The sequence below is a fragment of the Grammomys surdaster genome, unplaced genomic scaffold, assembly GCF_004785775.1.
Source record: "Grammomys surdaster isolate TR1022 unplaced genomic scaffold, NIH_TR_1.0 363, whole genome shotgun sequence".
Taxonomy (NCBI): Eukaryota; Metazoa; Chordata; class Mammalia; order Rodentia; family Muridae; genus Grammomys; species Grammomys surdaster.
This window is the reverse complement of record NW_021604782.1, coordinates 10,132,276-10,149,796: the sequence shown is the minus strand read 5'-3', so window position 1 is coordinate 10,149,796 and position 17,521 is coordinate 10,132,276. Positions and strand designations below refer to the sequence as shown.

General features: G+C 45.0%; 1 protein-coding gene across 3 annotated transcripts in view; it reads right to left on the bottom strand.

Moving 5' to 3' along the window:
• Positions 1–17,521, bottom strand: part of CUNH9orf43 (chromosome unknown C9orf43 homolog) — a 25,686-nt gene that overhangs the window by 4,592 nt on the left and 3,573 nt on the right. Inside the window, exons 2-11 of one of the 3 annotated variants that reach the window (XM_028780009.1) lie at positions 13,973–14,125; positions 13,717–13,861; positions 8,997–9,054; positions 7,149–7,249; positions 5,664–5,727; positions 3,687–3,847; positions 2,885–3,032; positions 2,444–2,528; positions 2,153–2,196; positions 1,912–1,945 (exon numbers count right to left, since the gene is read on the bottom strand). In XM_028780009.1, the coding sequence (XP_028635842.1) occupies positions 1,912–1,945; positions 2,153–2,196; positions 2,444–2,528; positions 2,885–3,032; positions 3,687–3,847; positions 5,664–5,727; positions 7,149–7,249; positions 8,997–9,054; positions 13,717–13,861; positions 13,973–14,125 (993 nt within the window). The remainder of the gene's footprint in view (positions 1–1,911; positions 1,946–2,152; positions 2,197–2,443; positions 2,529–2,884; positions 3,033–3,686; positions 3,848–5,663; positions 5,728–7,148; positions 7,250–8,996; positions 9,055–13,716; positions 13,862–13,972; positions 14,126–17,521) is intronic. The other 2 variants (XM_028780010.1, XM_028780011.1) reach the window with 2 other exon arrangements.

Here is a 17,521-nt window from a genome sequence, read left to right as displayed (position 1 = left end):
TCAGGTACAGTAGTGACATGGATGGCTCCTGTCATCCTAGCACTTAGAAGGAAGGAAAGAAGAATCAAGGTTTCAAGCTCAACCTGACCTATATAGTGAGTGCTAAGCCAGCTTGGGCTACACAGTAGGAACCTGTCTCAAAAAGCAATCAAGGAGCTGCTAGCTCTGTTTCCACCTGTTACTAGCCCTCTTTTGAGAATGTGATTTGCCCTTCTCTGGTGATGACCCCAGCAGACCACATTAGCCTCTTAATACAGGGCCTCGGTTGTTTCTTTTACGCACGCTGTTTTCTCAACAACATCCTTAATGAACCCAACCTCTCGTTTCTCAGTTTTCTCTAGACAGACAGTTTCCAAGCATCCTGTTTCCTGTTGGCTCCCAACAAGCCCTGATTCTCATCCAAACTTCATACGAGCAGCACTGGAAAGCTTTTTTTTGTTTGTTTGTTTGTTTTTCAAGACAGGGTTTCTCTGTGTAGCCCTGGCTGTCCTGGAACTCACTCTGTAGACCAGGCTAGCCTCGAACTCTCGAACTCAGAGATCCGCCTGCCTCTGCCTCCCAAGTGCTGGGATTAAAGGCATGCGCCACCACTGCCCGGCTCACTGGAAAGCTTTAACAGACATTGAATTCCAGAAATTCTAATCTAAAACATGTAGGGTTCAGGTTGCTTGTTAAAGAGTTTTAAAAGTCTCTCAATTGGCTTCAGTGTGCAGCCAGGGTGGACCTACTGCCCTGGGAAATAAAGGCCAGATCCATGTGCAGACTCTCCCCTCTCCACACACACCCCTAAATACTAACAGCTACACTAAGCAGCCATACTCCTCCAAGATGCCTCTTCATAAGCTATTCTCAATTCCGGGAATTCTTTTCCCATACCAGGAAGCCATATATGTTAAAGAGCCAATTGACAAGTCAACTCTTCTGTAAAGCCCTTCTCTACTCAGAGAAGATAGGCTACTGCTCCACGACTGTAACTCAAAGAGGAACTCCAGTCACCCAAGCAAGACAGCTCTTGTTAGAAGAAGCACAGAGGTATCAGAATAGAATTGTGGAAATGGTAGTGATCACTCTGGATCTGAACTCACCCTGGACAAATCTCCTACCCTGGGCCTCAGCCTCTTCTACTTCCTACATGAAGCTCAACACCCTTTGTAGACCTTCAGGCTAACGTCTCACAATAGTGAGATGTGACACAAAGCAAGGGGTCTCAGGTGCCTCTCGCCTGATTCCACTCAGGACCCCAGATTCCAGAGGGAATTCTGAAAATCCTGTTGTTTACAGAGTAAAGCCAGCAACACACAGTCTGAACAAGGAAGAACAATCTTAACAAGATTCAGGGTGAGTCTTCCTTGGCTCTTCCCACTCTGCATTCAAGCTGGGAAATGTCAGCCAAACAGTATACCAAAAAGAGATGTACTATTCTAGGTTTCAACATGAACACTAACCAAAAAAAGTTTGTCTGTTGAGTATTGGCTACTGTTGATACAATGTGTTGACTGCCAGCTGAACCTCAGAACTCACCAGCTTTTAGTGTGGAAGCCAGAGGGCTCGTGAGAAAAGGATCTGTCTATGGACCCTCCTGCCTCAGCCTGTGATGTATGGTATAGGCATGTATCACTACACCCTGTCCTCACTCTGTTCTTTCTAAAGCAAGGTCTGAAGAAATTCCAACTATGAGTCAGTCTTCTCTCAGATGCCCATGTGAAGAGGTACATGGCCCAACCTGCTTGATCAGTGACTATCCAGATAAAGGGTGATTTGAGGTGGGCCAGCCAGCCAGACTGAGCTTTCCCAGAACAAGCCTGAATGCCTGACAGAAGTAAGTGTCAAAATGATAAGGCATGCTTGACATCTGCCCTCCACCACATCCCAGAATTCTACTTGACTAAGCACAGGTAGACATATACATACCATACTGGTCGGAAACACTTCTCTTGGCTTTCTTCTCGAAATTAACATGAAATTAACATGAGATGGAACTGAATTAGGTCTTTGGGAAGTGAAGAAAACTTTTGCAAAAACAAAGAACTTTAAATGACTGTCAGCGCAATCTCATACCCACAGCTGGCAGCCAGGGGAGAACCCTCCTCTTAGGTATCCCTTCCCAGCCCACGCCACACCCACATCCCAAGGGCTTCCCTCATGATTCTACCTGTTTCTTAGAGGTTTTCACCTTCCCCTGCTGCATCAAGGAATCTGGTAACCAAAGAAGCTGGCTTAGTCCTCTCCTCGACTGACATCCCACACCTTCTGCTAGGCTACCTACAGTAACCAGCCCCACTATGGTGACTCTCCTTCCCTGGCCAGGACCAAGCAAGAAGCTGCTCTCAAACTGCAGTCTCCTGAGTTCATCACATGCACCTGTGTGACTGTGGCAGGAAACAACTCTGAACAGGAACCTCAGGACCTTAGAGAACTATGTGGTGTTGAGAGAGGGTGGTACCTGAAGATCCATGCCCAGCGAGGCCCTCGCCTCGCTTCCTGTAGCGCAGCTTCCTCAGACGAGCAGGATACCGCAGTGATGGTTTCTGTCAGGGTTGGGGGTTATTAACAAAAAGCCTTTCTGTGGATCTTTCTTTGCTCCAAATACAGTATCTACCTACCTAGTCTGTAAACATGTTTTGAGAAACTGATGTTTTGCAGCAGGATTGTACCAATGTCCAAGGACAAAGGAAAAGGAGTTAGAAACAGTCCAGAAGAACCAGAGGCATCCCTCCCCTTGCCCATCTCCCTATACGGACTTCTACTTCCATACAATCTAGCCCTCAGATCTTCAAGGCAGAGTAGCAGGGAAGAACAAAGTATAAACAGAAAACCAATTCTGCCTTGAAGACAGATGGGCTTGATCTTCTCATAGGCCTCCTCTGAGGTGAGTGGCTCTTACTTGCAGGGTGAGGCGTTGGATAGTCAGATACATCTTAGATGAGATAGTACTATCAGGTTGGCTTTTTTCCAGTGGAAGACTCTTTCTCATCTTGGACAACTCTATCTTCACCTCAGGGTAAGACAAGGATTTCTCATGTTCCAAGATGCTAAAGGGGACAAAGACACCCAGACAGTCAGCAGCATGTCTCCCCAGAGAGCGGGGCTAAAGAGAAAGACAAAAAGGGCTGACATCTGAAGACACTTCCACTTTGGCTCTAGAAAGCCTTGCAAGGGCTTCCTCGGTAATGCATTTCCCGCTCAACTAGCATGACCACGACTGAGTCTCTTACGGGCTTGCTGTATGCTAGACTTTAAATCACTAACCCCTTCTAGCACCCAGGGGCAGATGTTACCACCCTCCCCAGTGTGTAAACGAGGAGGGCTATGCAGAAATGACCTAAATAAGTTACCAGTATTCACAAAGCCAGTTAAGGCTCAACATACAACTCAAAAGTGTCACACTCCAAACCACACACACCATTCTGTCTCCCAAATGGATAAACATCTATAATTAATCTGTGAGAAAAAAAAAGGAGAAGAGAATTTCAAGTGAGAATGCACATAATGTGCTCTGTGTGAGCCCAGCAGTCGGTCAGCATTGGATGGTGGTGGCAGTGGTGACTGTCACCCTGCCTGTGAGCAGACACAAACAAGCAGGGTCACAGCTGGCTCCCTGTTCTCAGAGCACATCATTTTGCCTTTACTCGGCTTCAATGAAAAGCAGGGTTCTGGCTCTCTCCACACGGCTCCACGATGCTCACCACTCCTTCAGGAGAGCCTGGGGAAGCATGTCGACTTGGGCCCAGAGTGGTATGCTTTCGGAACTTAATTGATCCAAGAAGTGTACTGGAGATGGGGGAGGGACAAGCACTGCTGGACTCTTCGAGCACTGCCTTCCAGGGTACAGAGATGGCTTGCTTTTCTGGAAGAGAAACAATGCAAGGGACTCTCTGAAGCGTCCTTGTCAAGCCTGTTTCTTCCCACCAACATTCCACCCTGACAAATGAAGCTCCTTGATTCCAGACAGTGTCAATTTGATTGAATTAAAAACACTGGGGGGGGGGGGTTTGTTGGTGAGACAGTTCAGAGGTTAAGAGCACTGACTGCTCTTCTGGAAGTCATGAGTTCAAATCCCAGCAACCACATGGTGGCTTACAACCATCCGAAATGAGATCTGATGCCCTCTTCTGGGTGTCTGAAGACAGCAACAGTGTGCTTCCATCATCATCATCATCATAATAATAATAATACCCTTTGGGTCGGAGTGAGCAGGGAGTGGGGGGTGGCGAGGAGTGGGGGGAGAAAGAGGAAGAGGGGAAGGGGGGAGGGGAAACAACACTGAGGTGAGACTCAATGGTAAATGATTAAATGGTAAATGGCAGTGAGACTCAATGGTAAACAGCCCTTACTGCACAAACTGGAGCCCATGATGAAAGGAAAGAATCGGCTCCGAAGAGTTGTCCTTTATGTCTATACCCATACGATGGCACACATGTGCTTACACACACACACACACACACACACACACACACACTCATTATAATGATGATGACAACGACAACAACTACAACAATAAATAAAAATGTTAAAGAGATTAGTGGAGCACCCTCTGGATGTGTCTGGCCCTTGCAGGAGTGTAAGGAGTGGATTGCCCTTTAATGGACTCATAACATGGAGAATAGCTGGGAAGCAGTCAGGGGAAGTGGAGCCTGGTTGGCAGCAGTAGGCATCGGGACACGTGGCCCTAGAGGCCACAGCTCTCCCTAGCTGCTTGCTGCACTCCTTTCTCTCTGCAACCAGTCTATCAAGACCTGACCATCCTCTGCCACAGGCTCCCACCATCCCAACATTCTGCCAGGCAGGTGAGGCCAAGCAACTGCGTGAGCTGACAGAAATCTCTTCTTCTGTGAAATTTCCCTCTCAGGTATTTTGGTGACAGACACTGCAACAACAAATAACACACAGGCCTCCTTCAATTTCCCTACCTCCTCTCCATCATGAAGGACAACCAACTTCTCCCTTGCTGGACTTCTAACATCCTATTCCATTGAGATCAAGCCAGGATCAATTTGCTTTTCGGGAGAGGCCACTCCTTTATCCTCTGAACAAACCCACAGTAACCATCTAATTAGATGCCAGACCGAAAACTGACATGGAAATTGGTTAAGGAAGGAAATGGAGCAGGAACCACTTTGAGGGGCACAGGTCACATTTAGCAGGAAAGCAGGCTTGGGGTTGAGAACCCAGATCTTAATAACCCCCTGGTCCATTGGAATACTGCCCCATCACACTGGGGATTAGCTGACAAAACTCTTCCCTGGATAGCCAGTGTTTCCTCTCTGTCCTCTCTTCTAAGTATTCCTTATCGTCCTACAGAGAGTAGATAGAGAAGGCATCTGAAGCCATCTGTAGCTAGTCTTTTTTTTTTTTTTAAAGATTTATTTATTTATTATATATGAATACACTGTTGCTGTCTTCAGACACACCAGAAGAGGGCATCAGATCTCATTACAGATGGTTGTGAGCCACCATGTGGTTGCTGGGATTTGAACTCAGGACCTCTGGAAGTGCAGTCAGTGCTCTTAACCACTGAGCCATCTCTCCAGCCCTGTAGCTAGTCTTAAAGAAAGGGTTTCTTTTACCCTTTGGGTAAAGGAGTTTGTCCATTCATATAAAAGAATGAGGAAAACCATCAACCCTACAGAATCACTTCATAAGGGACAAAGCACGGAACTTACCTCTCCCAGTTTCTTTCTCCTCTTCTTCTCAGGCCTGGCGGAAACAGCAGTCTTTCGAACTGGTCTTGAAATAAGAAAAACCAGAACTCATTCCCAGAAATTTTAAGTAGACACACTAAGGCTGTCTGTAAGTGACCAGCCTGGAGATGGCAGGAAGCTACAGGTTCTCTTCTCTCATAGAGCCAGCATTCTATCCCCGGGGCTCCTTCCTCACACCTCCCTACATAAAAAACAAATTTCTATGGCTCAGGTTGGTGACAGTGTAATGCACACACACAAAGTGACAGCGTAATGCACACACACAAAAGCATGTTTAAGGAAGGACTATTTGGGCACAAAGAGAAAATGGAAAAAAATTCTTGAGGTAGCTAAAAATGAGCAGGTTGCTTTGTTATTACAGTTTTAACTTAGTCATTAAAAGAATTAGAATATCAGTGATAGTTAAAGAAAAGCCAACACTTTTCCTACAGTAGTCAATGCTAGCAAGCCTCTGGGCCTCCCTTCTGCTTAGACCCAAGTCTGATATACTGTTCATTCTGTATTGATGCCCTAGGTCTCGGGGTTGAAATCAGAATTTTATATGTTTTACTGAGGGCTGTTTTCCATGTGTTTCTTTTTAAGTGAAAGTCTCTTTTTTTACATGTATTTATTGAGGGGACTGAGGTTACACATGCCACCATGCAATGGGGGTCAGAGAACGACTCGTTGAGGTCACTTTTCTCAATTTACCATGTGTGTTCCAGGGATCAAACTCAGGTCATTGGGATGGGTAGAAAGTGTCCTTGCTTGCTAAGTCATCTCATGGGTCCAACACTTATTTTTTAAACCTCATAAACAAATTTAGCTTTGGGAGGAAGAACAGCAAGATGGCTTACCAGGTAAAGGTGCCTGTCACCAAGCCTGATGCTGACTTTGGTCCCTGGAATCCACATGGTGGAAAGGAAGGAGAGCACCACCTACTGCAAATTCTCCTCTGACTTTCTTTCATAAGTTATTCTCTGACTTCTGCATATGCTCCTTGGCATACTTGTACCCCCTTAGTAAATAAATGTTAAAAAGAAAGAAGTGGAAAGTCATGCCCAACTACCTGTTTGATCTCTGGATCCCATCCCACATGGTAGAAGGAGAACCACCTTCAACAAACTGTCTTCTGACCACTATACTTGTGCTATGGCACACATGCATACATGTATATGTAAAACAAATAAGTGTGGTAAGCAAACTGGACCACCCTGTCTATGCTATTTACTTCCATATCGAATCTGAAGTAGAGAATTCCCACAGCATGCATCTTACAGAACATCACAACAGAACTCCAGTGTAGTAAACGGCAGAAGCAAGCCGTGATCACTTTCTGTGTTTGGCATGCTGCTGCTTATGAGGTAGTTAAGAGGGAGATCACAAAGGGGAATGGTGTGCGGAAGACCACAAGGGATTTAAGGAGCACGGGCATTGAGGCCTCTAAGTTCTAGACAAGATGCTCACCTTATATTCTTCTCTGCTCCTTCTGGAACCCAGGTCACAACCATGTTTCTGGAATCTTCAGGGAAAGGAAGTTCTGCTTCATTCAAATTCAACACTGAGAGCTAGAAACAGAGGAGCAATGGGATCTGAGACCCAGTCTCCTGCTGAAATTAAGCTCTGGCCAAACAGTGCCTTGTTACATTCACCAAACAAACTGGTGATTCAGAAAATGATGTTTTAAAAAAAGAGACATTTGTGGGACTGGAGAGATGGCCCAGTGGTTAGGAGTACGTGTTGCTCTTGCAGAGAATCTGGGTTTGGTTCCCTGCACCTACATGGTACCATTCATAACTCCAGTTCCAGGGAATTTGGCACCCTCTTCTGACCTCTACAGGCATTAGGCATACACACAGTACACATACACACATGCAGGCAAAAAAACTCATACATGTAAAATAAAATAAGATTTTTAAAAATTGAATAGAAAAAAGAGGCATTTCTAATCCCCCAAATTATCTTCAAAGTATTCTACCCTCCTGTAGCAGATACCAATACACGTACTTCTCAAGGGGAAGATTTTTTTAAACAATAGCCTTCCTTGCTTCTCCATGAGATTAGTGTAGAATTTAGGCAACCCAACCTATCTCCCATGAGGATGGGAATACTACCCCTTCTACCAGTCCACTGAAAACCCTTAGGTCCCCTGCAGGTGGTGTGGCCTGAAGTCTGGAAGCAGAGATATACTGAGTACAGGTAACCAAGGTTTCTTCCTGTAGTTCACCATGTCTATAGTTACAGATACCCAGAAGAAGAGCGTGTAGATGTCTCCCACCCTTGGGATTAGTCACACAGCACTAGGGTGCAGGGCGATCCTACAGATCATCTAGCCCATATCTCATTTAAGACTTTTTTCAAAGTTATCAAGAAAAAAGATCTTTTGCCAGCATATCAGAACTGACTTGGGAAGGCAGAGACAGATCTTTGTGGGTTCTAGGGCAGCCTGATCTACACGGTAAGTTCAGGCCAGCCAGGGTACATAGTGAGACCCTGCCTCAAAAAACAAAAACAAAAACAAAAAGCCCACACAAAACAAAAAACAAACAAAACCAAAAAGGAAGAAAAAGAAAGGAAGGGAGAGAACAGGACAGAAAGTATCAGAATACTTCCCCTATGGTAGAGGCAAAGATTATGCTTCTTTTGGCTGTAAAATCTAACTTTTTATTATTATTTTTAGTTATATAAAATAATAAATTTCATTATGATGATGTCATTTATGTATCTAAAATCTCTGTCTAACCATGGATTAGAGTTTTTAAAGGAAGGAAGTCATCAGAGTAGATTACCTTAAGGCCCACTTTAAGCCTGACATCTCAGCAATCCAAGTTCTCTGCTTATAAGATTGTCTACTTAAATGCTGAACATGTTCTATATAGACAGAAAGAAAGCCATCCCCTATTCCAAACTTTCTCAGATGACTCTGAGGCCTCTACAGACAATGTAGCATGTGAAGCTGTGAGCTCAGAGCTCACAGACAGTAAGGACCCAGTACTAGACCGCTCTGACCAGCCGCCTCATTCGACTACATCTATTATGAAGAATAGTACTGGGGATGGGTAGACAGCTCAGGGAGAAGACCAAGGTCTGACTCCCAGCTCATAACCATCTATAACTCCAGCTCCAGGGGATCGGAGGCCCTCTTCTGGCCTTGGCGGGTACCAGGTACACACATGGTGTGCACACATACATGCAGGCAAAATGACCATACAAAAGAAAATAAAAACTTTTAAGAAACAATAATATCAAAGGCAAAATATCCCCCACAAATAAAGAGAAAATGTAGAGGAGGCAACTTTTTAAACTGTGACTTACTTTGGGAGGTCTAGGGGAACGGCTAGTCACATCTTTATCACGTGAAGCCTTCGGAGACCTGGAAAATATGAGGTCCAAGCATAAAGCAAGACACAAAGCGGGGAAAGCCAGCGAAACAACAAAGTTCATGCTCTGAAGAAAAACCCATCTACTTCCTATGGAGGCCCTGGATTTAATACTGTCAAATAAACACAGATACCCTCCACGCATATCACACTGCACTTTATAGCTATCTCATCCAACTCGATCCATAGCCCAGGCCCTCTCTTTGTAGCTATACAGAATTAGGCACAGCGCCCTAAAAAACAATGTGCTAAGGACCAGCAAGACGGCTCAGGGTAAAGCACCCACTGTGCAAGCCTGGCTACCTAACCTTGACCCTTGATAAACACACTGGAAATGTAGAACCCATTCCCAAAAGTTGTCCTCTGACCTCCCCAGTGTGCAGTGCCATGCCCAGATGCGTGTACACACACACACACACACACAGCATAACAAGAAGGTTTTTTATCATTTGCTCTTTATTTTTTAAGACAACATAAATTTATGAACAAAAGAGTAATATGGAGGTATGTGAAAACAAAGATCCCACAATCCTGGTTCATGAGGTCCCCTGGGGCGCAGAGCTCAATCCCCACTCTTATTTCTGTAGCTCAGCCTCCTCAGCACTCACGGCATTCCTGCTCAGTGTTCCTGAAGAATGTCCTCTCCTTTGCAGGCCCTACATGTGTTATTCCTATAGCTTAGAATTTTCTTCCTGCCAACTTCCCGAATGCAGGCCTCCTCCTTCACTGTGCTACTCTAAGTTCAGGCTGGGATCAGATGCTCACTGTGCAGATGGGGTGCTCTAGGTTAGGAAGCCTTTCCTGAGCTTCCATAGCCCCGTGGCAGTCCTTTTGGGATGTTCCACACTGGATACCCCTAACTGCTGGTGGGTTTGGCCTCCTCAGCTAGGATGAAAGCCTTTGAGCACAGACACCAGCTTATTCCCATGAGATAAACAAATTCCTGTTTGGATCCATGCCTTCAATCCCAGTACTCAGAAGGTAGAGGCAGGAAGATCTCTATGAGTTTGAGGTCAGCCTGGTCTACAAATTGAGTCCAGGACAGCCACAGCTCTGTTACAGAAGGAAACATCTTGTCTTGACCCCACCCCCCATCCTCCCCAAAAAAAGAAAAGAAAAAAGAGAAACAGAAAAAAGAATGTCGCCATATAGCATCTGAGACCTATCACAGAGATCTCTCCTGCTTTGCCTCAGTCTGTGGTTAGTCATATTTGCCTCAAGAATGAACAACATTATTTCATTCCTTCATGTTGTGGCTGTTGTTTGAGACATGGTCCCTCTCCATGGCTCTGGATGTCCTGGAACTTTTTATGTTAACCAGGCTGGCTTCAAACTTACAGAGCTCTGCCTGCCTCTGTCTCCTGGATGTTGGAATTAAAAAGTCGTGCCACCACATTTCTATTTCCTTTGAAATGAGAGCAATGTTTTGTGGCAGCAAAGCAAACAAATCAATAAAAGGCAAAAAAAAAAAAAGGCCAAATCAAATGATGGTAAAGGTGTATATGGGAAATTTAAAATAGGGTGCTCACCTCTGTGAAAAAGCAATTCTTAAATTCAAGCTGGATAACAAAGAAGAATTATCTGTGGGAGGATCTAAAGCAATTTTCTCAAATGAGCAATTCTGCCTTCAAAGGTCTCTAGGCAATGTACGGATGTGTCTAAGGTTGTCATAGCTGCAGGTGAGGTACTGCTGGCATGCAGTGGATAAAGACAAGAATGAAAACTCAACGTCCACCAACACAAAGCCCAGGCCCTAATAACAACTCTCTGACCCAAAGTCATGGTGGATTGCAAAAACACCAGGCTAGGGAGCAAACTGTAGGTACCTGAGCTGTGGGGTGGGAACTGTGGAGTACATGATAGAGAGAAAGGACAATACAGCTGGAACCTACTGAACAAGGAAGGGAGACACACAGGAGACACACCTCCTGTGGCAGTTTAAGCCACTCTGGGGACTTAATGAAACAGAACAGAGGGTGGGAAGACTGCTTGGGCAAAGTGTTGGAGACAGCAAAGCACCATCAGAAAAGCCAGTTTGGGTCAGAGAAAAAGCTGAACTCAGAGAGTGAGGGCTGTGACTACAGCCGTCCTCTAGAGCAATACATAGGTGAAAGGATCAGTATCGGCTTAGGACCCCAAGACCAGGTTCTCAGCACAAAGGAGATTCATTTGCCCCAGAGGAACAAAGGAAGGTAACACAAGATGGAGCCAGGAGACAGAGGACAAGGGACAAGGGGAAGGAAAGAAGGCGGGGGGGGGGGGCGGGGGGTTGTTCCAGGGGACAAAGCACTGTCTCTGGATAGGGAAGAGACACGTGGCATGTCTCCAGACTTTTGGCTACTTTGTGGGTTCCTTTTTCTTCTACCCTTTTCCACTCATCTTCTTCCCTTCCAACATCCTAAAACTAGGAAGAAGAGAAAAAAGGATAGAGGGGAGAGGGGGCAACGGTATCATTAGATTATTTCCCGCTGATCAGGGGCATTGAGTTTCTTGGGGCAAGTTTGATCTTTGCCATCAGGATTCTAATTTCTTCTTCTCATCTCTTTGCATACAACTACAACAAATTGCTTCCAACCACTAACCAGCCAACCAGCCACCTCTGTCAGGGCTCTAGCATTTATATAGCCTCTGAAAAGTCCCCAGAATTCCAAACATCACATACTTGCATAAAATCTCTGGAGCTGGCAAAATCACATCCCTGCTAGAGGACAAGGCAAATCATAGTCAGCTGCTGTGGACAGTCTGAAGCAGCCCATATCCCATACCTGGGATTAAAATGAGAACACTTTCTTATAATATTTCTGTGTTTTTAAAGAAACAAAAATTTTCACTACAGTGGCACCCAGGAAAATGGCTGTTTATAAAGGTAAAGGGGGGAGCGTCCTGTTGGGGTGAGGTGTGTTACTGAGCATGTTTAGATGAACCAAAGGGAGCTTCTGTTTGCTGGGCTTCAATACTCTGATAGCTGTGCCTTGGCAGTCAGCCTCAGGAAGAGCAAGTGGCTAAGTAAGGGAACCTTGATGGCTAACTTTAGGAATATAATCTGATGGATATTTTAGCAATGCAGAGGGAAAAGGGGAGAAGAGCAAGGCCTGCCAGGGCCATTTTTGTCAGCTGATTGGAGTCTCTTCAGTGGGCTACAACTCCATAGTGAGCAAATTAGAAGGAATAGATTGAGTGAGAAGATGGGTGGAGCATTATTCCCAGACGCTTAATCTGCTGGTCAGAATGTAAAAGTGTTGGAGGAGAGACAGGCAAGCAGAAGCTCACACAAAGTCCTGTGGGAATAATCTAGGACAAAGGCTGAGGCGGACAGCAAGAACACAGAAGGAAACCAGATGCAACAGGAGCTGACGGACGGGTAAGGGGGCTCTCTGCAGTGCTGGCACATGGAACCTGGCAAGAGCAGAAATGTACTCTGTGCCTGTGTGCAGATGTGGGGCCCAGTGGGGCCGAGGTCTCGGCTGGATGTGGATGATGTTTGCCCAGGGCTCAGGTCCTAGTGAATCAGAGAGTCTACCTTAAGCCTAAGAAAACTACCAGCTTGCTTACATTGACTAGAGAAAGGAAATCACTTAGAAGGTGGCCACTGTGCTTGGACTCTGAGCAGCAAGGTCTTTGAATTTCAAATGCTGACGCTTCCACAGACACTTGCACTGCAATTTCATGTTTCAGCAAAACTGGGTCCCCTAGACTGCTGGACTCTGCAAGAGATTAAACAAAAACCCTAGAAGCTTACAAGTAGTTTCATATCTAAAACTTAAAAAAAAAAAAAAAAAAGAATGACAGCATGACCCAGGCACGGTGGTTCATGCCTTTAATCCCAGCACTTAGGAGGCAGAAACAAGTAGATCTCTGAGTTCAGGACCAGCCTAGTCTTCTTAGTGAGTTTCAGGACAGTGGGGATTATGAAGAGACCTTGTCAAGAAAAGAGGGCTGGGGGCAGGCAGGCAGGCTTGTGGACGCTGCTCTCTGCTGACCTTCAGAGGACGACAAGATTGTCCTATTAGTAGCTAAGTTGTGTCCTGACACTTAAAAAATTCATTTGCTGAGTTCCTAAGCCCAGTACTTCAGATTGTGACCATATTTGGAGACAGAATCTTTAGAGAGATAACTAAGGTCGGATGAGGTCCTGTGGGTGGGTCCTTACCCAATAGCACTAGTGTGTTTATAACAGGAGATTAGGGTGCAGACACACCAAGAGCAAGGGCCACGAGAAGACTGAGGGACATGATGCCATCTCCTAGGAGAGGGGCCCAGAAAGAAATAACTTTCTGACTCTTGATTTCAAACAGAATTCAGAATTCTGTGACAATAAATTTCACTAATTATATCACCCAGGCAACAGTACTTCACAATGACAAACCAACGAGGCTCCAAACTACCCTACCCGTGGAACACTTGTTGGCAGTTTCCTCTTGGGTTCCCCCTCCCCATTTACTACTGACTTAATTTTGGATAGGTTACATTTGGCTGCTCTGTCTTTAATGGTACTAGAGATCAAACCCAAAGCCTCCTGCATGCTAAACTCTATCCCCAGTCCTTAGTATGTTCCTTTAAACGTAGCCTTCTCAGAGTCATCTGAGTGGATAAGAGAAGTGCAGACCTGGGATTTGGAGACACAGTTTCTAAGGAAAGATTCCACGGTAATTGACCTGCTCTGACGTTTGGAAGTTGGTTTCGACAATGGAAAACGATCCTTGAGGAAGGTAAATTCTGATGGTTGTCCCTGAACCACCCTCTTCTTGGTCCACAAGCAGGTATCCATGATATTTACAACAGTGAGTGTCGGGAGTTTATCTGAGAAAGCAAACCAGAGCAAAACTTGTAACCTGCTGCTTGGAAAAAAGAAACCAAACAGAAACAGCACAGGGACTTGGTGGAGGAGAAGACAGAAGTTAGCTAACACACCTTCAGGCTCTTGGGGAGATTTGGGGGATGTGTCCAGGATCCTAGGATGGCCCCTCTCAATCCGTCGAAGTGATGCCCAGCATTGTGGATGCTGACAACCTGTCAAGGTACAGACGGCTTCGTCCCATAGGGACTCATCTGCCACATTCACAGCTATAAACAGTTAAGACAAAATCCAATCTTGCAGTATTCTAGTCCTCTGGAGAATTAGCAGCCACACATGTAGGGGTTATTATTTTTATACATTAGACAGTCATGCAGTCCAGATTCCAATTTAAAATAAAATCATAGACTATCTATCAAATCCATATAAGGAAATGGATTCACAGAAAAAGCAAAGAATTGAAAAATAATCAAGCATAAAGATACCATGAGCTCAGATGGCGAGTCTGAGGAGCTGCCTTCAAAGCCCTGCTAAACTGTCATGTCAAGTGACACGAGACTTACCCGATCAGCCTCCGTCTCATCTGGAAAATGACAAGTCTGTCTCAGTAACTACAACAAAGACTTTACAGACATTTGAAAGCTTGCTTAATGCCAGGCGGTTGTAGTGCACGCCTTTAGTCCCAGTGCTTGGACAGAGGCAGAGAGACCTCTGAGTTTGAGGTCAGCCTGGCCTATAGAGACAGTTCCAGGACAGCCAGAGTTACACAGAGAAACACTGTCTGGAGAAACCAAAACAAGCCAGATGGTGGCACACACCTTTAATCCCAGCACATGGGTAGCAGAGGCTAGTGGATCTCGAGGCTAGACCAATCTACAGAGTGAATTCAGACAGCTAGGCTACATAGAGAAACCCTGTCTTGAAACAAACAAACACAAATGATTAATGCTGGATGGGGTGGGGCACACCTTAATGTACAGAGAGGGGGGAGGTCTGTCACTAACGTCTTGTTCCCCAATTGGTTCTTAACTTGTCAATGAAGAAGGCCATGGGCCAATTGCTGGACAGAAGGTACAGGTGGGTTTCCAGGTCCCAAGAGAAAAAAAGGAGATGCAGGGAAAAAGAGAGGGGCTTTTTTTCTGCCATCCTTTGGAACGAGAGGCACACAACAATCATGTAAGATTTTGGGGCAGCTGGAGCCTTTGGCCTCTGCTATGGGTGGGTGGCCAAAGATGTTTGATGACAGAGATTATAAATTGGTAAGGCACACCTTTCCAGGCAGGAGGTATCTGTGCCAGCAATTGTGCCATGAAAGACAAGCTGTAAAGTGACAAGCTGAGTGTGTGTCCTTTATCCACGGATTCAAGGGTCTTGGGTGGGGATGGCAATGCAACCCCTCCTGGAGCAAGGGTCTTGGGAGTAGGCTGGTGGAGCAGTCAACTCCCAGAGCATAAGGTGGGTAGAAAAGGAAGCCAGGTGAGAGCTGGCGGTGGCTGATCCTGGAAACAAGCCGGGTGGAATGGAAGGGAACCAAGAGGGGCCAGAGCACAGCAGCTCCTGGGCAGAGCGGGTAGTGTGATTTTTAAAACTACACACAACACCTTAATCCTATGATTTAGGGGGCAAAAGGAATCGGATCTCCATGAGTTCAGGGGCCAGCTTGGTCTACATAGTAAATTTCAAGACAACCTGAGCTACATAGTGAAACCCTGTTGTCTCAAAAACAAAACAAAACAAAACAAAAACAAAAACAAAAAACAAAATACTGTTGATCTAATAATTCAAAATGGCTATCAGAGCCAAATGCTCATAACTATAATCCCAGTGGCCCAGGAGACTGAGGTAGAATGATTAATAGGAGTTTGAAGTCAGCCTAGGCTACATATGTTATGAGCTATCCTTGGCTATAGCATGGGATCTTTGTCTCAAAAACAGAGCCAGGGAAATGATTCTGTTAGTAAAAGCATTTGCCAGCAAACCTGATTATATGATTAAATCCATCTGGTTGGAGGAGACAACTGACTCCTACAAGCTGTTCTCTGGTTTACACACACACACGCACACGCACACACACAGAGACAGAGATAGAGAGACAGAGAGAAAGATGCAGGAGGGAGAGGGAGAAATATGAATTAGTAATATTAAAAACAGGAAAAAAATAGAGGTCTGGGGAGCTGGCTCAGTGGCTGTGCAAGTGCAAGCATGAGGGCCTGAACCCAGCTCCCCAGCTACAACCACATAAAAGCCAGGCAAGACATTGGACCTATAACCTCAGCACTGAGGAGGCAGACAGGGGATCCCAGGGCTTGTTGGCCAGCTAGTCTAACTGCACTGCAATCTCGAAGTTTAGTGAAAGACCCAGTTTGAAGAAATAAGATGGAGGGGCTGAAGAGATGACTTGGCAGTTAAGAACACTGGCTGTTATTTCAGAGGACCTGGGTTCAATTCCCAGCACCCACACGGCAGTTCACCATCTATTTGTAACTCCAGTCCGGGGAATCTGACACCTTCATACAGACATACAGCCGGGCAAAACACTAATAAAGCTAAAAGAATGAAAGAAAGAATGAGAGAGAAAGAGAGAGAGAAATACAGACAATGGAGAAGGGATTAAGGAAGACAGCAACATCCAGTGTTGACTTTTGGCATATATATATATATATATATATATATATATATATATATATATATATGTTATACAGTTGTATCCTTCAAATATATATATTCAATTATATATATAATTATATATATAATTGTATTATTCAATTATATATATATAATTGTACACACATGCATGTGCATTGCAAACACACACACACAAAATGAAAAAATTAAAATAATAATATCAGCATCTTTTTTTCCCTTCATTTATCTTATCATTACAAAAATGTTACCATCTTTGAAAAGTCTTACTAAATTACAACCAGTAGAGATAGGCATACAGCTTTAATCCCAGCATTCTCAGTGGCAGAGGCAGGCAGACCTCTATGAACTCAGGGCCAGTATAATCTACATAGCAAGTTTCAGACCAGCCAAGGCTGTAGAGGGAGACTCCATCTCAAAAGGAAACCACCTACAGAAACTTAAAAGCAATGAAATCACAGACGGGCTATTTAGCTGGCTCAAGCCTTTGAAGGCTTTCCTCCCTTTTCAGACACTATAATCATCACAAAATGCCCACTTCCTATGAGTGGGTTTGCTCAGATGGCCATTAACTTCTCATCTACTGGCCACGTGACCTTAAACAAGTAACCTCACCCTCCCAGTCTATTTCCTCACCGGGTCCCACATGAGATGCAGGGAGACTAGAGAGATGGCTCAGCAGTTAGGAGAACCGGCTGCTCGCCCAGGGAACCTGGGTTTGATTCCCAGCACACATGTGATGGTTCACAACCTTCTGTAATGTCAGCTCCAAGGGATTGGATACCCTCTTCTGACCGCCACAGGCACTGTATGTGTGTAGTACATATATGCAGGCCAAACATAAAATAAATTTTATGTGATATGCATAAAATAAAATTTAAAAATTTACTTGTAGAAATATACACACACCCATATCAACAATTAAAGAAAAAGAGAGGAATAGCAGGACATCAGAGATCTGAAGGAGGAACTGGGGGAAATGAGGGGCTCTGATGAGGAAGGGAAGGGGGAAATGAGGGGCT